Genomic DNA, 21,797 nt, shown 5'->3' with positions numbered 1-21,797 from the left:
CGGAGGGGGAGTCTTCCCTCCCGATCAACATTCTGGAATTGCGTGCGATAAGGCTCTATCTTCATCGCTGGACGGACCGGCTGCAGGGCTGCCCGGTTCGGGTGCAGACGGACAATGCCACGGCGGTGGCCTACATCAACCACCAAGGGGGCACCAGGAGTGCCCGAGCGGCTCGAGAAGTGGCCGACATTCTGTCTTGGGCCGAGACTCATGTCCCGGCGATAACGGCGGTTCACATTCCGGGGGTGGAGAACTGGCAGGCGGACTATCTGAGTCGCCAGACCCTGGATCAGGGGGAATGGTCTCTCCACCCGGCTGTCTTCCAGATGTTGTGCGCGAAGTGGGGTCTTCCAGATGTGGACCTGTTCGCGTCTCGCCTCAACTACAAGGTGAAGTGGTTCGTGGCAAGGACGCGCGACCCTCGGGCAGACGCGTCGGACGCGTTAGTGGCCCCGTGGCATCAGTACAGGCTGATGTACGCGTTTCCACCGATTCAGTTGCTGTCCGGGTTCCTTCGCAGGTTACACTCGGAACACAGCACGGTGATTCTTGTGGCACCGGACTGGCCTCGCCGGTCCTGGTACGCAGACCTCGTGAATCTGGCGGTCGACGCCCCTTGGCGTCTGCCTCTTCGAGACGATCTACTGTCTCAAGGACCGATTTACCATCCTGCTTTACAGTCGCTGGCTTTGACGGCCTGGCTGTTGAGACCGAGGTCCTGAAGGAGAAGGGTCTCTCTCCAGAGGTCGTTCATACTTTTCTCAACGCGAGGAAGTCTTCCTCGGGGAAGGTTTATTACCGTACTTGGAAGGCCTATTTTGCCTGGTGTGAGTCCAGGGGGTTTTCACCCCGCACGTACTCGGTTTCCCGTGTGCTGTCTTTCCTTCAGACGGGTGTCGATCAGCGTTTGGCGCTGGCTACGATAAAGGGTCAGGTGTCTGCGCTGGCCGTTCTGTTTCAACGTCCCGTGGCTTCCAACTCCTTGGTTGGCACCTTTATTCAGGGTGTGCGGCATCTGGTTCCTCCTAGGAGGGATCCTTTGCCCCCTTGGGACTTGAATCTCTTTCTATCTGTGTTACAGCGTGCTCCTTTTGAACAGATCAGGGAGATCTCGTTGTCTATGTTGTCCAAAAAGGTCGCCTTTTTGGTGGCGATCACTTCGGCTCGCAGAGTGTCGGAACTGGCGGCTTTGTCCTGCAAGTCTCCGTACCTGGTTGTTCATTTGGATAAGGTGGTCTTGCGACCTAATCCTTCTTTTCTGCCGAAACGAGTTTCGGAATTCCATCTTAACGAGGATATTGTTTTGCCTTCGTTGTGCACGAAGCCTAAACATCCAAAGGAGATGAGATTGCACTCTCTGGATGTTGTTCGGGCGATAAGGGTTTACCTTAAATCGACTGAGTCTTTTCGTAAGACGGACTCCTTGTTTGTTCTTCCAGAGGGTCCTCGGAAGGGCATGGCGGCTTCGGCCTCTACCATCGCCAAATGGATCAGGCAGACCATTGAACAGGCCTATGCCTTGCAGGGGAAGGTTCCCCCTGTGCCTGTGAAGGCGCACTCTACTAGATCTCTGAGTACGTCTTGGGCCTGCCGTCATGGGGCTTCTGTAGCCCAGGTGTGTAAGGCGGCGACTTGGTCGACCGTGCACACTTTCACAAAATTCTACAAAGTAGATGTTCAGGCATCGGCGGATGCTTCCTTTGGCCGCAAGGTTCTTGGTGCGGCTGTTCCCTAGGGTCCCTTGTTGGGGACTCCCGGCTGTTGGGATAGTTTTTTGTATCCCCTGGTTTTTTTTTTTTTTGTCTTTTCCTGGGTTGTTGCTCCTGTTGAGCACTTATTTTTGCTGTTGCCCAGCTGGTTTCCTTCCTTTGGTAAGGTTCCTTTCTTTGATGTGGAGACTGCGTTGCCTTTCGGCGCGGATGCGTTTCCCACCCCTCATGTTTGCACTGCTTTGGGACGTCCCCATATGTGACGAATATGAAGAGGCGGCGACTGTCGGAGGACGTAAGAGAAAACGGAATTTTTGTAAAATCTTACCTGTAAAATTCCTTTCTCTGAGTCCTCCGACAGTCGCCGCCCCCGCCCCTCTTTTGGGGTTTGAATGTATACTCTACTGCTATTCCACTAAAACTGAGATATGGTTGCAGGAAGTAGGAGGGTATTGACTGAGGGGACCACCCCTTGAGGGTGGGATATGTTAAAGCTTTATTGTTAACATATTCTGTTGCCTAGCTACTCCTTCGGAGCAAAGTCTAATACCCCATATGTGACGAATATGAAGAGGCGGCGACTGTCGGAGGACTCAGAGAAAGGAATTTTACAGGTAAGATTTTACAAAAATTCCGTTTTTTTTTTTTTGGTCACTTACCTTATTATAGAAGAAAATATACTCACCTTCCTTCCACACCCTCCCTCTGCGGCCGCGGCCTGCGCTGCCTCTTCCGGTTTGCGATGACTCCTGGGAGCTGAACATCATCGCTCCCAGGAGTCAATGCGCCTGCACCGGCTCCGCTCGTCACTTCCGGTGCAAGAGTGGCATTCCATGCTAAACAGCTTCTGGGCATGCCCAGAAGCTGTGCAGGGATACCGCATCTGCACCGGAAGTGACGAGCAGGGCCTGTGCAGTGCATTGTGGGAGTACGACGTCACGGAAGAGGACACGAAGAGGGGCGCTGTGGCTTCAGCTTCCCACACCTGAGATGGCAGCGCTGGAGAAGAAATTTTCAAGGTAAGTGTTTCTTCTTACAGGTAAGTGCGACCCTGGACAGTTCAGAGGCTATCCATTATGGAATGTACTAGCCCTGACTGTCCCGGGGGTATTTTTAGCTAAAATTGACCCCCAAGGCCAGAATTTTTTTTTTTTTTTTTTTTTACTAAAATCCTGTGTTTTCTAGCGGTAACATCATGTGACATAAAGAAAGGGAACTTCCACTTTTTTATTCTCCAGGGTGTCTGCTTTCAGGAAAATATATCATATTTGGGGGTTTTATGTAAGCCTCAGGCATAACATTATTTTTTTAAACGTGTGCAAAAAAACGTCAAAAACGCTCTGGCTGTGAAAGGATTAAAGGATAAGTTCACCTTCCGGAATGTGTTACACCCGTAAAGATTTGTTAGTTAAAAAAAAAAACTGGCTCCTAACTTTTTTAGCTGGTTCCTAGATTCAAAGCAAAATTTGTTAAGCCCTGCATTAAGGTAAAAAAACTTTTACTTTTGCAACCACTTTAAAATGTTTTGACATTAAATGGCTACTTGTCATGCTAGGAAGCTCATTAGAGGAACAGATGTGCTGATCAGCATTCTGTAACTTTGGCCATTTAGCTGGACCCCCTACACAGGTCTGTCTGCCTTCAGGGTCTTCCCATCAGGGTGCAGACATACAATGCTACGGTGGTGGTGTACATCAGCCATCAAGGAGGGACAATAGTTGTGGTGTTCAGATTAAACACACTTGCTCTTGTCTTGGGCAGAACTTCACGTTCTCAGTGTGGAAAATTGGCAGTTGGATTTTCACTCTGTTCTCTATACCCAATTATTTTTTTTATAAGCCCTTAGTGCACATCCACTGACTTTTTTCACACACATTGCAGAAGTAGGGATGGCATACCTGTGCCATCCCTTCAGAGCTCCATGGCACAGCCACGACTCCCACAGGAGTGACGTCAGCCAATCAGAAGGATGGAGCACTCAAAAACCCAGAGGGAAGACCCAGTGAAGATGGAAGCTTGTCAGCAGTGACAGCGTGCCACTGGAGGGCTTTGTTCTAAGGGAAGTATTTCATAATGTGCTAGTATGCGATGCATGCTAGCACATTATGCCATTGTTTTGCAGGGTTTTTTTTTCCAAAGTGCGGTTTTGGCTTTGGCATGACTGTTTAAAAACAACCATCAATGGCAGCTCAAGTGTTTTTTTATCTTGGAAAGTTCCCTTAAAGGCAGATGTGGCCCTGGGCACCATTTTACAAAGGTGTTAGGAAGCTTTTTTAAACCATTTATAATTTTGTTGTGTGACAATGTACTGTATTACTGCACGTTAAAGGGACACTGCGAGTTGTAAACCCGCAGGGCATGTAACGCACTGCTCAAAATTTAAAGGAACACTTTGAAAACACATCAGATCTCAATGGGGAAAAATATCACGATGGATAGCTATACTGATATGGACTGGGTAATGTGTTCGGAATAAAAGGATGCCACATCGTTTGATGGAAATGAAAATGATCAACCTACAGAGGGCTGAATTCAAAGACACCCTGAAAATCCAAGTGAAAAAATGATGCAGCAGGCTGGTCCATTTTTGCTGAAATTTCATTGCAACAACTCAAAATGGTATTCAGTAGTTTGTATGGCCTGACAACTTTGGGGCATGCTCCTTTTGAGATGATGGATGGTGTCCTGGGGTACTTCTTCCCAGATCTGGACCAGGGCATCACTGAGCTCCTGAACAGGCTGAGGTGCAACCTGGCAGTGTCAGATGGACCAAAACCTAATGTCCCAGAGGTGTTCTATTGGATTAAGGTCAGGCAAGCATGGGGGTCATTCAATGGTATCAATTCCTTCATCCTCCAGGAGCTGGCTGCATACTCTCGCCACATGAGTCTGGGCATTCCCATGCACCAGGAAGCACCCAGGACCCACTGCACCAGCATCGGGTCTAATAATGGGTCCAAAGATTTCATCCCGATACCTAATGGCAGTCAGGATGCCATTGTCTAGCCTGTAGAGTTCTGTCTGTGCGTCCCTCCATGGATATGCCTCCCAAGACCATCACTGACCCACCACCAAACTGGTCATGCTGAACAATGTTACAGGCTGCATAACGTTCTCCGCAGCTTCTCCAGACCCTTTCATGTCTGTCACATGTGCTCAGGGTGAACCTGCTCTCATCTGTGAAAAGCACAGGGTGCCAGTGGCAGACCTGCCAATTCTGGGGTTCAATGGCAAATGCAAATCATGCACAACGGTGCCGGGCAGTGAGCACAGGGCCCACTAGAGGATGTTGGGCCCTCAGGCCACTCTCATGAAGTCTGTTTCTTTTTGTCTGGTCCAAGACATTAACATCAGTGGCCTGCTGGAGGTAATTTTATAGTGCTCATCCTGTTCCTCCTTGCACAAAGGAGCAGATACCGGTCCTGCTGTTGAGTTAAGGACCTTCTACAGCCCTGTCCAGCTTTCCTAGAGTAAAGCCCCGTACACACGTACCGATTGTCGGCCGTAAATATTCGGCCGACGACCGATCGGCTGATTGTAGGCTTGTTAGTATGATGCTTCCGACAGCCGACAGCGCATTTTCGGCCGAACAGAATCTGTCGTGCAGGCATTAAAGTTTTTGTTGGCCAACACCAGAACGGCCGATTGTTCGCCAGTCAGTACAGATTTTGGCCGACAGACAGCAGATTAGCAAGACTGGGCATGCTCAGAAAAGAAAAAAGACAAGGAAAGTTAACCATCACATGACATCACTTCTGCAGTCGGCTGTTGTTGGCCGACAAAATTCGTGTGCAGTCTTTTGCAGTTTTCAACAGACACGACAGCCCTGGACAAAAGGCGGCCGATCGTTCGGCCGACGATCAGTACGTGTGTACGGGGCTTTACTGCCTGTCTCCTGGAATCTCCTCCATGCTCTTGAGACTGTGGTGGGAGACACAGCAAACCTTCTGGCAATGGAACGTATTGATGTGCCATCCTGGAGGAGTTGGACTGCCTGTGCAACTTCTATAGGGTCCAGGTATCGCTTCATGCTACCAGTAGTGACACTGACCCTAACCAAATGCAAAACTAATGAAAATCAGTCAGAAAAGATGAGTAGGGGGAAAGAAATTCAGTGGCCTCCACATGTAAAACCATTCTGTTTTCATGGTTGTCTCATTGTTGCCCATCTAGTGCCCCTGTTGTTAAATTCATTGACACCAAAGCAGCTGAAACTGATTAACAACCCCCTCTGCTACTTAACTGACCAGATCAATATCTCAGGAGTTTAATTGACTTGATGCTATACTCTGATTAAAAAGTGTTCCTTTATTTTTTTGAGCATTGTATAAAACAAAGGCACCATCATTATCTGCCTACATCTCCCAATTGAACCTATGGTTTTTTACCTTTTAATTCTTTTTCCCTGTGCTTGTATGAGCCCTGTAAACATCGGATATGGGTGGGTGGGTTTCAATGTCGGTAGAATCGTGACGTCACAGCACTCCCCTTCCATCTCTACACTTCTCCCGGCAAGCAGAGCCACGCGGCTTAGCCTTGCACGAACATGGGAAAGTGTGCGCATGTCACACACAGAGCATGCTCACGGCCCCCTCAATGCGCACATGTCAAAGCTACCTGACGCCTGTATGTATGAGAATTCCTGCCACCAATAGCTTTTGACAGCAGATCCATAGAAATCAGAAAACATGGCTTGGCAAAAAAACCCTCACGAGTAACATCCAATCGGAACTCGGAGAAGGCACCATATGACTAAAGCATGGCCAATCATGCTGAGGCATGGAGCAGCCAGTCCTGGGAGGGCTTGAGGAGAAAGGAGGAGTGATCTGTTACTGGAATTGTGGACACACTCCCACTGCTCTCATGCTTGTGTATGAGAGAAATACCTCAGATGTCAGTCACAGCAGCGGGAGTGTGGTGACACAAATTTTCTCTTGTGTCGGCTTTTAACCCAGCAAGAAATCGGAGAGGATTTCTCAGTCCTGGATTACCTGTTCATGGCAAGATTGGGCACAGATCACTTGACAGCGGATGCCCGCTAACAGGCGCTGCCATAATTGATCTGAAATGACAGGTGCTCTTTAAATGTAAGGGCTCTTTCACACGGTCCGCTCCGTAGGCGGATCCGTGCTGCTCAGCGGGGATCGATCCGCGATCCCCGCGGAGCCGGCGGATGACAGCTCCGTCTCCGCTTGCAGTGCGGAGAGGGAGGTGTCACAGCCCCTGCTGCTCTCTATGGGGGATCGGATGAGAGCGGACCGCCTGTCCGCTCTCATCTGAGCCGATCCCATCCCTGAACAGATGGAAAAATAGGGTTTCCATCCGTCCAGATTTCACGGACAGGATCGGATACGGATGGCAGCGGGTGTCAGCGGAGGTGTCTCCGCTGACATCCGCTGCCCCATAGAGCTGCACGGAGGATCCGATCAGATCCGCCTAAAAAACTGACAGGCAGGTCTGATCGGAACGCCCGTGTGAAAGAGCCCTACGGATGCATTCTTGCTGGTAGTTAGTGTGAAATTGTGTGAATGCATCAATGCAGTGCATGTGATCTCAGCTTGCAGAGCTTGGATTCATTGAATGAGTTTACCAAAAATGTAAATATTGCAGAATATACATATATGCAGGATATATGCGCTACATAACTAAGCTCCAACTCATGCTGAATAAACTAAGTTATTAATGTATTTTGAATAGAAAACTATCTTTTAGATTTTTTTTGATAAAAATAAATTGAGAAACAAAAAGATTTTTAAAAAAAATTGTGAAAAAAAAAATATATATAATATATAATTTTTTTTTTTTTTTTAAAGTCATAAATTTTTATTCACCCTGCCTCATTGCATGCACTACCATGCTTTGCGGTAAAACCGAGGTATTACTGGGTGTTACTGTAACACCCCAGTGTTTAATTAGTCTATAAGTGTAGGGGTCCCCAACCCCCGGGCCGCAGACTGGTGCAGGTCTGCGGCCTGTTGAAGACCAGGCCACACAGCAGGCGATAAGTGGCAACTGTAAAGGGGTACTGTAATATAAAGGACAGACTACATGAATAGCCTCCACCCCCTGTCCCTGGGAAAATTGGCTGCCATGAATCCGGTCCTTGGTGTCAAAAAGGTTGGGGAACATCTAGAAATAATCATTGTTCCTCAGCAGTACCCTGAAAATTTTACTTTTTGTCTGAAATGTCTTCAGAAAAATATCAGTGCACTCCTGTGCCTGCAATCCTGTATATCTGAATTGTGAAATCCAAGTCACTGCTGCCTCTGATGGTCAGTGTTAGGACAGTGAAGAACAAGGCATGGTAAGTCAGTATTGGGAAAAGGTCAGCTGCAGAGAGACTGTAGGCAATACATGTCTGAAAGCAGTTTTGTGTTAGTTAAATTATGTGAAACATTTCAAAGCAGTTATGTGTCTATATCGTGTATTTGTTATGGAATATTCTGAATATTTTTTTATTTATTTTTTTAGATAAGAATTGTACGTATCTAAGCCAGGGATTTGCAACTGCTGAAACAAAAGACCATTGCTTCTGTTATAAGGCAGAATGGAATTTCAAGCAGTCATGGTCAAGTATCCAGGTACAGTTTTAATTATTTTATTCAGTTGTTTAGCGCTCACACCCGGGCAGAAAGTCAATTAAGCTGTAAATATGTCTTTGGATTGTGAGAGAAGCAAGTTGTTATAGGACTTGTTATTGAAAATTTAATTTGATTGTCCATCAGGTTGCAGTGTTAACCTAGTTTGACCACCGAGGAGTCATACAGTCCGATATGCCCCTACAATGAACTGTGTAAGCTGTGATAAAAGTGTCTTTCTGTCATATTGAGAAGACTTACTGTATAACTCTAGGCAGTCTTTCTTCGTAATTTACCTGTAATGTGGCAATCTATTGGAATGTTCAGCAATTGTGTAAGTCCGGTGTCTTTTGCATCACTGTGGTTACAAAATCAACTTTCACATATGGTTGAAGGTACTAATGTTGCTGGTCGTATTATGGGTTTAGTATAGGAAAGGGGTAAAAGCAACTGTTTAAAACGCTTCAGTTGGAGTGGGGCTTTAATTTGTTTGTTAAAGTGCAAAGGGGAGTTATATCGGCGCAAACAATAGTCTATTGATATACTAAATAAAGTGCAAAATTAAGCTGCTATACCCACTTAGCTTACCACTGCAAAGCAATATCAAATCTTAAAATAACGGTACAGCGCTAAAAAAATAATGTATCCAACCAAAGTGCACTCAGTGATTGTGTGTGTTTACAGTACATATATCTGTGCAATGATGAGGTAGGGAAATAAGGTGCTACGATTGATACAGTGCTTACAATGAAATACTGTAAATAAAGTGCCAATCAAATAAAATATATACATAATAAATATTAATAAATGAACAGTGCAGAAATTTTGTGCAAAATATGCTTGGAGATGGTGCTTGAACCAGTGCTCGAGGGTAAGTATGTGTGCTTCCACCACCACATAAATGATTGGCCTCTCACCTGAAGCTTAGACCTGTGTTGCACCACAAGGTCAAATAAGCAGGGGTTAAGAGCTGGACAAGAGTTTATTCAAAATAAGATAGATAAAACACTCACATGCATGGGCACTACAACTAGTGCAAATGGAACACTAATCACTGCAAGCTACTCCGAGCTGGCTGTCGGCTTCCAGGTTGCTGGTGAAGACTCTGCCCCCTATACGCATTGCGTCATCCGTCAATCAGATGCTAGACTTCCTCAGTAGGAGGGTGGGGCTACCCACGCAACCAGCCAAACTAAATACCGCTATGCCCTAACAGGTAATGCAGTGTCACCGAACACCACTTCCGGATGCATGTGAGTGTTTTATCTATCTTATTTTGAATAAACACTTGTCCATACGGAGAGCATTAGATCCTGTGCTTTTTTTTGTCTTTTATGCCATAATATAACCACAATGAGAACATTGTTCCAGTATATGGTTGTCTCAAGGTACTAAGCAGCAGTGATCTAATTGAGAGTGGAGAGGAAAAGGAGCTTTTAACCCCTGCTTATTTGACCTTGTGGTGAAACACAGGTCTAAGCTGCAGGTGAGAGGCCAATTGTTTTATGTGATGGTGGTGGTAGCACACATACTTACCCTTGAGCACTGGTTCAAGCACCTTCTCCAAGCATATTTTGCACAAGTTCTTGCACAAGATTTCCAGACTGTTCATTTATTCATATTTATCATGTGTATATATTTTATTTATTTGATTGGCACTTTATTTACAGTATTGCATTGTAAACACATTGTTGGCACGGTATCAATTGTAGCACCTTATTTCCCTACCTCATCATTGCACAGATATATGTACTGTAAACACACAGTCACTGAGTGCACTTTGGTTTGATACATTGTTTAATTTGGTTGTTGCCTACTTAAAGCTGTATAGCTGTAGGGAACATTTTAAATATTACTGGTTGACAGGCTTTTATTGCAGAAAATAAGGTGTCAGAGGTACTCAACCTTTTGAAGTGCACAGGCCACTTAAGTGATTTGTTAACCAATGCTTCAGAATTTCATTTTTTTTTTTTCAATTTTAATTTAATTAGCATAATGAAAATTTTAAACAACCAGGATCATAATTTTCCGTGGGACCAATCCCCTCTGGTTTTCTAACCACTGTTTTTAATCACAGCCACAAAAAGAAAATGCACAGGTAGACCTGATCAGACCGATTGTGTGAAAGGGGCCTAAAGCCTAGTACACATGGGCCGAATGTACTGCAGCCAGTCTGACAGAAGCCAGCTTCTGTCGATGGGGCATGACCAAAAAAAGGTCTGCTGATAGGCTCCCGATCAGTGCAGGCCAGTCAAGCTCCTCCACCCCAAACTCGCTCATCCATGTCTTTATGGACCTTGCTTTGTGCACTGGTGTGCAGTCATGTTGGAACAGGAAGGGGCCATCCCCAAACGGTTCCCACAAAGTTGGGAGCATGTCATTGTTCAAAATGTCTTGGTATGCTGACGCCTTAAGAGTTCCCTTCGCTGGAACTAAGGGGCCAAGCCCAATTCCTGAATAATAAACCCACACCATAATCTTGACTCGTCTGCACATAGGTTTGCCATCTCATCCCTTTAAACCAGAACACACATTAATTACACAGGTTCTGTCACTGATTAAGGTGGTATTTAAACTCACTTGGTACCTTATGAGCATTATATCAGCCTCAGAACCTGTGTAATTAATATGTGTCCTGGATTAAAGGGATGAGGTGGCAACCCTATCTGCACAGGTCCTGAGTCCTGACCGCAACCTGATAGAACATTTTTGGGATGAATTTTGAGCGCAGACTGCGAGCCAGGCCTGATCGTCCAACATCAGTGCCTGACGTCACAAATGCGCTTCTGGAAGAATGGTCAAACATTCCTATCGACACATTACTAAATCTTGTGGACACCCTTCTCAGAGGAGTTGAAGCTGTTATAGCTGCAAAGGGGGGGGGGGCCAACTTAATATTGAAATCTACAGACTAAGACCGGGATGCCACTGACCACTTCCATACCGGGCCAAAAACACTTTTTTTTTTTTTAATTAAAAAAAAAAAAAATAAATAAAGTTAGCCCAGTTTGTTTGTATAATGTGAAAGAGGATGTTACTCCGAGTGAATAGATACCTAGCATGCCATGCTTTAAAATTGTGCACACTTTTGAAGTGGCGCCAAACTTCAGTACTTAAAATCTCCATAGGTGACGCTTACATTTTTTTTACAGGTTACCAGTTTAGAGTTAGAGGAGGTCTTGCGCTAGAATAATTGCTCTTGCAGCAATACCTCACATGTGGTTTGAACGCTGTTTACATATGCGGGCGTGACATACGTATGTGTACGCTTCTGCGTGCGAACATGAGGGAGCGGTAGTGCTATAAAAAATGTTTGCCCTTTTTTTAAACTTTGTTTTTACTTTTACAAGGAATGTAAAGAGGAATAGGGCATGACAGGTCTTCTTTACAGAGAGATCTGGGAAGTCGCTTCTTGCTTCCGAGGGTCATAGAGATGGTCAGGGACCATCTGGTCCGCGGTCAGCTATAAGGTAAACTTCCACCGCCAGTTTCATTCTCAGGCTCCCTGATCGCACAGGCGTGGCTAAACAGCCACTATGACTGTTTTTTCTTTGCAGGGAATCTGCTGAAAAACAAAAGTCCACTCAAAGTCCAGTATGTCATATGACGTCCTGTGGGCAGGAAGTGGTTAAAGTTCATGTGCGTGTTAAGGCAGGTGTCCCAATACGTTTGACAATATAGTGTACAGATCAAAGTTTGTCAAACATTTTTAAAATTATGTTGAATGCAAAAAAAAAAATAAAAAAATCTAAGGATTGCTTAAAGTATTACATGTGGTGTTAGCCTTTTTTTTTTTTTTTTTTCTTCAAATGTTTAGGTTTATTTACTTTTTGCTTACTAAGGCCCTATAAGGGGCTGGCAATACATGTTCAATTTTATTGTACAATTTTCTGTTAGATTAAGGGCTCTTTCACACGGTCCGCCTCCGTAGGCGGATCCGTGCTGCTCAGCGGGGATCGATCCGCCGATCCCTGCTGAGCCGGCGGATGACGGCCCTGTCTCCGCTTGCAGTGCGGAGAGGGAGGTGTCACAGCTCCCGCTGCTCTCTATGGGGGATGGCAGCGGATGTCAGCGGAGGTGTCTCCGCTGACATCCGCTGCCCCATAGAGCTACATGGAGGATCCGATCAGATCCGCCTAAAAAACTGACAGGCGGATCTGATTGGATCGCCCGTGTGAAAGAGCCCTTACCACAAACCCCATAATTATGAGGTCAGAGCTAAACAACACTTTCACTTGTATCCAATTAGGTAGGCCTTTGTACTACATAGTTGAAGGTGAATTTCAAGAAAATTGTGTAATGTATGACCAGCTTAAGAATGTGTGTATGTTTGTTTTTTCTAGGTCAAGCCAGGTGCAGGGCCAGCATTTGTGAACTATACACAAGTGTGGTTGTTTTTTCTCATGTTCTTAAACATTTTTATAGTGTTTCAAATAGTAATTTTATAATTCTCTGTATTTTCTGTGGTGCGCCGTAAAACATGCTTATTCTACTTTAAATTTTTTTTTTTTCCAGATTCAAGTACAGAGCCAAGAAACCATTTCTATTTCACCCCGACTAAACAAACTAAACTGTGTTTACCCCGATCATATTATGGTTTATTTGACATGCTTCCTACATTATCTATGGAAACCAGCAGATTCTAAGCATGTGAACTTTCATGTTAGCCGTCTGGATCAAGACTTCTGCTTTGATGTAAAAATTGCTAATGTGACACATTACAGGGTGACATTTACAAACATCTGTGAGTATTTCTGTTATTTCTTTAAGTTGCATATGTATATGAAAGAATGTTGGCGGCTTACTAAGGAAAAAACTTTTATTATAGACAGGTGTATGTAGACAAATATTTGCATGTACACTGGGCCTTTTTCAGCAGTCTGAATAACTATAATTATGAAGATTGAAATTGAGTTGGTAAAAATTAAGATGTAGTCACCTGAAAGAAATAATATTTATTAAAACCTAAAGGAAAGTGGTCCTTAATCCTTGGCTATACCTTGATTCTGTCCGTACTATCCAATTAGTTCATGGCTGTGCCTATAGACAAATCTGGCGAATGACATGACAAAAACTACAGGCAAGAATTGCAGTCAGCCTGTGTTTTGAAGGACCACAATTTCCACATTGCTAAGTACATTTATGTTAAAGGTACACTTTTTACGTTTTTTTTTTTTATTGTTGCTGAATTTATTGTTACAAAATTTAACCATCCCAGCTCTCACCTTAGAGCCGGTTCACACTACCGCGACCAGAAATGAAGGAGCGACTTTAGCGTGACTTTGAAGAGACTTAAATGATAGGCGACTTTGTCTGTGGGGAATGCCGGGATAATCTTTTTGTTCTTCCTGGAAAGTCTGATCACAGTCGCTTGAAAATAGATAAGGATCCGACTTAGAGGCGACTCCCATTAAAGTCTATGTGCACAAGTCGGATAGAGGTGGCCTTGAAGTAGTACAGGAACCTTTTTCTGAAGTCAGAGTAACTTCAGTAGTGCATATTAAAATGGATCTCATTCATTTATATTGAATTTGTAATGACAAGCAACTTGGGGTGACTGAGGTCGCACAAGTCTCGTCCCAAGTCGTGTAGTGTGAACAGGGTCTTATGGAAATGTTTACATTTCAGCTATGGACCTTTTTGATTCAGTGATACGTTTGCCATTTGTTAAGGTAACCAAGTAATATGTACAGTATATTGTTATTTTAATCCTACAGTACAGGACACAGAAAAAATAATTTGTAGACCTTGGGTTATAGGCTTGTACCTTCAGGTGATTGGACACTTGCAACTTGCGTCTGTCCTTAGACCACTTACAGGGCCTGTTTGGGGGCAGTACAAGACTGGTTCCTTCAATTGTGTGATTGTTCCGTTTCCGACTTCGGAATGTTTTCAGGGTTTTTACTCAAACCTGTTCACAGTCCTCAGGAAGGAAGGCAAAGTGCGTCCAGTCCTGGACCTCAAGGCGCTCAACTGCTTTGTGCAAGTACAGAGCTTCAGAATGGAATCCATTTGAACAGTGGTGGAATCCCTGCATCAGGGAGATTTCCTCGCCTCTCTCGATACCAAGCATGCCTACCTTCACATTCCAATATGTGCCAGTCACCAGCATTTTCACGGCTTTGCTGTGGTAGAGGAGCATTATCATTTTGTGGCATAACCCTTTGGTCTCGCCTCTGCTCCTCGGGTCTTCACAAAAAGTGTTAGCCCCGGTGCTAGCTTTGCTACACCAACGGGGGATCGTGGTACTGAGCTACTTGGACGATCTCCTTCTGCGAGCAGAGTCTCCCTCTGCTCTGGTGGAAAACCGGGAGATCACAATACAAACTCTGCGGGAGTTCAACTGGATTCTGAATTTTCAGAAGTCTGCTTCTGGCTCTGTCCACGAAGCTGGACTATCTGAGCCTGACTCTGGACTCTGCCTTAGCCAGAGTGCTTCTTTCTCTGGACAAATGAAAGAAACAACTATAGGTGTCCCTGGGGAATTTGAGTGGAAGGGCTGGAGATGGTAAGTGTAGTAATGAAAGGTATAGAAAAGAATATATAAAATTTCAACATTTATTGATTGATTTATATTAAAATTCAACAAAATACAAAAAATAAACATATTTAGACTTTAAAATAACATTCCATGTACATATCCTGATAGGGATAATACATTAGGGGTTCATGAAGCAGGGGAGTGATACACTCCCCTGCTTCATGAACCCCTAATGTATTATCCCTATCAGGATATGTACATGGAATGTTATTTTAAAGTCTAAATATGTTTATTTTTTGTATTTTGTTGAATTTTAATATAAATCAATAAATGTTGAAATTTTATATATTCTTTTCTATACCTTTCATTACTACACTTACCATCTCCAGCCCTTCCACTCAAATTCCCCAGGGACACCTATAGTTGTTTCTTTCATGAATTCAGTGGGGAAGGGATTTTGGGCTGGTTCGGCATAGCCTTGTACCAACCATTCAATTTTTCTCTGGACAAACTCCAAAAAATTGCAGGCTTCAATTCGCCTCCTTCTGTCCAATAGTTGGTCGCCCCTCTGGACTTGCATGCGGGTGCTGGGTGTGATGGTGTATACCTTCGAGACTGTTCTGTTTTCACAGTTCCATACAAGATCCCTGCAAAGGAATATTCTAACCAAATGGGACAAGACTCCGCAGTCTCTGGACAATCAGATCCAGCTGAGTCGGGAAACGAGGGAGTCCCTGATATAGTGGCTTCATTCTCCGGCGCTTCGGCTAGGAAAATCCTTCCTCCCCTTGTATTAGACAGTGGTCACCACAGATTTCAGCCTGTCCGGCTAGGGAGGCATCCTCGACAAGCATTCTGCTCAGGGGATCCGGACGCTGGAAGAGTCCAGACTATCGATCAATGTCTTGGAACTCCGAGAGATCAGTCTGTGTCTGGATCATTGGACAGATCGTCTTCAGGGTTGTCCAGTGCACATTCAATTGGACAATGCCACAGCCGTGGCTTATTTCAATCACCAAGGGGGCACAAGAAGTGTCCTGGCGGCTCTGGAGGTAGCCGGCATTCTAAGGTGGACAGAACGGTTTGTTCCAGCCTTCTATGCTGTACACATTCCTGGGGTGGAAAATTGGCAGGCGGATTACCTCAGACAGCAGGGGAGTGGTCCCCTTCATCCAGAGGTTTTTCATCAGCTGTGTCTCCAGTGGGGCACCCCCCCAGTTGGATCTGTTGGCATCTCGGCTCAACAGAAAAGTGCAAAGATTTGTGGCTCGGTTAAGGGATCCTCTGGCTGACTCCACAGACGCGCTGGTGGCCCTGTGGGGTCAGTATTGGCTGATTTACGCCTTCCCTCTTCTCAAGCTTCTGCCAAAACTTCTACGCAGGATCGAGGCAGAAGGGATTCCAGTCATCTTAGTTGCTCCGGACTGGCCTCGTCGGGATTGGTACGCCGATCTGGAAGCTTTCTCTCAGTGAGGATCTGCTGTCCCAAGGACCGATCTTCCACCCTGCTTTAGTCGCTGGCTTTGACGGCTGCTTTAGTCGCTGGCTTTGACGGCTTGGCTGTTGAACCCCAGGGGCTGAAGGATAGGGGTTTATCTAAATTGGTGATTCCTACACTGTTGAAAGCTAGGAAATCTACTTCTAGGAAGATCTACCATCGTATGTGGAAGACATACATTGCATAGGGTGAGTCGCTTGGGGTTCATCCTCGCTCCTTCTCGTTGGCTTGGATCTTAACCTTCAATGGGGGGTTGAAAAGAAGTTGGCCTTTAGTACCATCAAGGGACAGGTGTTGGCTTTATCTTCCAACGACCTTTGGCTACACACTACCTTTCTTCAGGGTGTCCGACATTTGGTACCTCCAGTGCGGGCTTCATTGCCGCCTTGGGATCTCAATTTGGTGCTTTCAGCTCTACAGAAGCCTCCCTTTGAAAATATTCGGGAGATTCCCCTGCTTACACTGTCCCAGAAGGTGGTCTTTTTGGTGGCTATCACCTCTGCGTGCAGGGAGTCGGAACTGGCGCCGTAATCCTGTGGTTCACCTTACTTGGTGATTCACAGAGATAAGGTGGTTCTTCGCCCCTGTCCGCTGTTCCTTCTAAAGGTTGTTTCCTTCTTTCATTTGAATGAAGACATTGTGTTGTTCCCCAGGCCAAAACATACAAAGGAAATTGCCTTGGATGTGGCCTGGGCAATAAGGGTGTACCTGACAGCTACAGAGTCTTTTAGGAAGTCAGACTCCCTATTTGTGCTAACGGATGGGACTCTGGAATGGGTTGTCCGCTTCCTCTGCGACCATTTCCAGATGGATCAGACAGACCGTTATTCAGGCATATTCCATCAGGGGTCAGGTTCCTTCTTTCCCTGTCAAGGCGCACTCTACTCGGGCAGTTAGTGCCTCCTGGGCCTTCTGTCATCAGGCGTCAGTGACGCAGGTATGCAAGGCAGCCACCTGGTCGTCAGTGCACACTTTTACAAAGCTTTATAAAGTGGACGTGTTGGCATCTGCAGATGCTTTTTTGGCTGCAAAGTTTTGCAGGCTGCTGTTTTAGAGGATCTGATCATCTTTGAGAGTGTATTGTTTTTTTCAGGTGGGTTCCAGTTTTTTGTTGAGCTCCTGTTGCCTGGTTGGCTACTGTTTAGCCTTGGGAATTTTTTTTGCTGTTCCCACCCCTCATGTTTTAACACTGCTTTGGGACGTCCCAATGTTTAAGAATATCAGGAGCTGTGTCCGTCAATGAACAAAAAAAATGGGATTTTTGACTTTCCGTGAAATCCATTTCTCTAATGTTCATTGACAGACACAGCACCCACCCCTCTGTGGAGTTATAATTCTCCTGACACTGCATGTAACAAAACTGAGTGGCTATAGCAGAGAGGGAGTATACCCCTTGGGACTGCCCATGGTTGTAGCCAGAATGTTTTTCTGCCTAGTGTCCTACTCCGGTAGGGGGCAGTATAACCCATTGGTTAAGAATATCAGGAGATGTATCCGTCAGTGAACATCAGAGAAATGGATTTTACGGTGTCAAAATTAGCGTTTTTTTTTTTTTTATTCACCTAGGTAGATGCAGCATCGAAACAATACCCCAGATGCCTCTGTCCCCTGCTGGCTCTTCACTGAGAATAAAACACCGTTGATCGCTCAGTTATCTCCTCAGTCCTGAGCAGAGAGCACTTACTGTCAGTCACCAGTTTTCTGCTTTCACCCCCCCCCAATTCAGGCTTCTGAGTGGATCCTGACTTTAAAGTTGGAATCTTTCCAAAGCCTGGAGCGGCTAAGTGATGCCAGCCAACAGTCGGCTTTAGCCCGCTGACGGTGGAAATGTGATCACAGGAGTGCAGAATGACCTGCACTTCTTAAATGCCCAGGAGAAGTATAGCCAAAATATCTTTGGCTATACTTCTCTAGGTCCATCTTGACCTGTCTGATATGTTAACCACTTGCCGACCGAGCCATTGCCGAATGACGGCTACAGCGCGGTGGGCTTAGTCTGGGGGGGCGTACAATAATGTCCTCCCAGAATCGCGCTTCCCGCTTGCCCCCTGAGGTGCGCACACAAGGAAGTGTTTGTGCTCGCCAGGTCCCATCACAGATTGTGGTAAGGGCCAATGACAGCGGCCCTTTACCACGTGATCGATCCGTCCAATGACAGAGCGATCAGTTGGCGACAAACCGGCGCATGTCCGGTTCAGTTCTCTCCTCTCCTCACATGCTGTACACAGCGATCGGTACAGCGTGCGAGGAGAGGAGGGAGGCTGCAGCATCGCTCATCCCCTGCCTCCTCCATGCCTCGATCATACCACAGTCATGCCCATCCCTGCCTCAATCGTACCTCATCTAGGTCCATCCGTGCAACATTTAGGCCTCATCTGTTCCCACCCATGCCACCTCAGTGCTCACCTATGCCACATCCATGCCATGTCAGTGTTCATCCGTGCTGCCACATCCATGCCATGTCGGTGCTCATGCGTGCACCATCCATTCCACATCAGTGCTCATTCTTGCCACATCTGTGCCAGGTCAGTGCTCACCCATGCCACATCATGTTGACAAATGGCAATTAAAAGACAAACGTACAAAAGTTCAAGAATATATACATATAGAAATTATAATAAAAAATAAATGATAAATGTCCCAAAAGTGAATTCCCAAGAATACTCCATTGATCAACACCAGTGAAAGAATGGCTGCTTACCGGAACAAGTTGGCATCCAAATTAATGGAAAGGCCAAATTGACCTTAGGGATATATATACCAAACATCCACGCATGAATACTGCGAGTCCCCGCGTTCCTCTCGTTAGGCTGTCACTCTTGGATACATGCATTTAAATATGGAAAACTCATAGCGTGATACTGTTTGTATATGTTTAGTTAAAAAGAGCAAGTGCACTTACAGTACTGTATGGTTTACATGATACACGTTATCTGCTGCTTGATACCTTTTCTTCCAATAACATGGATGTTTTTAAATTTCATACCAATCACATTTTAAATATAGATGGAGTGATTGTTGGGAACCCAGTACCCCAGGACGACCTGGCAGGTCATTTTATGAGACTTAAAAATCTCATAACCTCTGAGGTTCACACCAAATGGGATATAGCGTTTTAGAACACTATGTTGCAGAAAAGATGGTCCCTCGCAGTTTACGATGGGAGGTTAACCCCCAAACTGATGAGCAGGAACTCGAGGAATGGTTCTCATATTTCAATGAGACCGGTATAAAATGTGTACTATTTCCAATGGGGAGGAAAAGACAGAAATTTACTAAAATGGATTCGGAAATCAACATTTTGAAGGAGGCTGTATCTAGTCTCAAAGATAGTGAGAATTATAAAAAAAGATCTGAACTCCGTAAACACTTAGAGAAAGAAGTGGTTGATCAGAAAGCGAAGAAAAAAGGGAAATTTAATAGAGATGTGAATGATTATAGGAGCAATCCTGTTTTTAAATGGCAATCTAATCAGACTTCTATCATGCCGAATGCATCCGAATCTATGCAAGTAGCATAAAGATCTCTCTATAGAGTCTGAACAATGAATCAATCCCGATGGAAAATGGAAAATAAGAATAGACATCATCATCCTCCCCCTAACAATTCTCGCCAATTCAATCAGTGGAGGAATAAACCAAGAAATACGGTTAATGAACAGGGATATTGAAACAACGGCGACATTAGATATCCACCCCCTAACACACAACATAGTTCCTATACTCTGGGTTTTAGTTAGTTGGGGTCCCTACCTATAATAGATATACCCCTTTTTGGAGCAGGATACGATCAATTCTAATTTCTATAATAGGGTAATCACCTGACACCCACTAAATACTCTTGGGAGGGGATGGGATAGGAATAGGGATCCAAGTGAGAATCCGGGTTCTAGGCACTACCAGTATAAACCCCATTCAAGGTTTGGGGGGAGATCAATGTCACTCAGAACAAAATTATATGGTAAACCAACATTTGGGGGGGTTTTCCCCAGGGACGATCAAAACCGGAAAAGGGGCATAGAACCAAGAGAGGCTCCGGGGGGAGGTGTGCAAGGTAAAAAAAAAAAAAAGGCGGGTGTGTAGGATGTGGGCATTTTTAATTTGTCAAAGACCACATTCACTGCTGAAGAAAAATCCGTACTGAATCATGGTTTAAAATTTGCCCCTCCGCGGATGTAAAATAAATTTGAAACATTTATGGATATTCAAAAGTATATCAGGAAACTAAATATTAAAAGATACCTTACCTCCAACCCCTCCCCCGAACCAGCACTGGAAAGAGATTTTTTTTTTTTTATCATACTAGTCTCTCTAATGCTTCCCTTTTTAACCCTCCAGGCAAACCATCTCTGTGTCGGTATTCAAAGACCTTGTCCTGCGGGATTTGGATTTAATCAATGTTAAAAGGGGCCCTCGCAACTCTGATTTAGAGGATGGATTACAAAGGTTATGTGAGAGAAAATATTGTCATCCGCCCCGCTGACAAGGGGGGCGGCATTGTAATTTTAGATAAAACTGACTACATAATGGAAATAAATAAGATCTTATCTGATTACGCCACTTGCATCCCTTTAAATGCCAACCCAGCGATGCCCGAGAACCGGAAGTTATGTCAGAGGTCCCTCCGGTCCCCCAGGGGCATGATGCCGAGTGGGGGCCATCTCACTTGACTTCCTGCCCAACAAATGGCCGCATCGGATTGCTTCCAGGTTTACTGGCGGCTCTGGAAGCTTGGAAATGACCAGGGGGGGGGGGGATCTCTCCCGCCGCCTATAAAAGTGATCACACAGCGAATCCACCTGTGGGACCACTTTTGTCAGACACACTAAATTGCCCACGGTAAAGTAACGATGCTGGGTTATGGCAGCTAGCTGCTGCCATAACACTAGTATTTAATGTCGACGTATATTTACTATGGGCTGTTGACAAGTGGATATAGAAGCCTATGGAATTGAATATATAGTGTTTGTATTGGAAGAATCACAGCACTGAGCACTTTATATCAAAAGTACTGAACACTATATTTTTGTTGATTTGACTTTGTTGGGAATTGTGTTGTTTTTGTGAGGTAGAGAACTGTGTATATTCTGTATATACACAAACCTGGAAAATAAACATTACAGACCACACAGGGACCCTTACTCAGGCATGTAATAAAACCAACCAGAAATTGTCTACCAAATAGGAAAGAGGATCTCCTAGTGCCCCTGACCCCCTTTTCCCTCCAAAATATGTAAATAGAAGTATTTGCAAATATAATGATGCTAGAGCCATGTTTACAAAGAGAGTATAATAAACAGACATCCACAGTTACTATGAGTATTTGAAAATAGAATACATATTGTGTTGGCTGATAAACAGGTTTAACCGGTTTAAGCAACAGCTTGTGCCCGGGTCAGTGCACATACATATAAGCTATGCAGGCTAATAAATGTGAGTGGACGTGTGCACCCATCGAGCCTGTGTGCATGCATATTAGCATTGGTATCACAGGACTGTCAATTGTACTCCTCTAGAGAGGGTTTAGTATAT

At 45.0% G+C, this 21,797-nt stretch overlaps 1 protein-coding gene across 1 annotated transcript in view; it reads left to right on the top strand.

Annotated features, from left to right (window-relative positions):
- Window positions 1-21,797, top strand: part of NEMP2 (nuclear envelope integral membrane protein 2) — an 89,000-nt gene that overhangs the window by 15,545 nt on the left and 51,658 nt on the right. The window contains exons 2-3 of the mRNA XM_082260150.1: window positions 8,181-8,290; window positions 12,803-13,031. Of these exons, the coding sequence (XP_082116276.1) occupies window positions 8,181-8,290; window positions 12,803-13,031 (339 nt within the window). The remainder of the gene's footprint in view (window positions 1-8,180; window positions 8,291-12,802; window positions 13,032-21,797) is intronic.

Source organism: Pelophylax lessonae, assembly GCF_965119305.1.
Source record: "Pelophylax lessonae genome assembly, chromosome: 6".
NCBI lineage: Eukaryota > Metazoa > Chordata > Amphibia > Anura > Ranidae > Pelophylax > Pelophylax lessonae.
The sequence above is the reverse complement of the archived record's forward strand: the minus strand, read 5'-3'. Positions and strand labels throughout refer to the sequence as shown.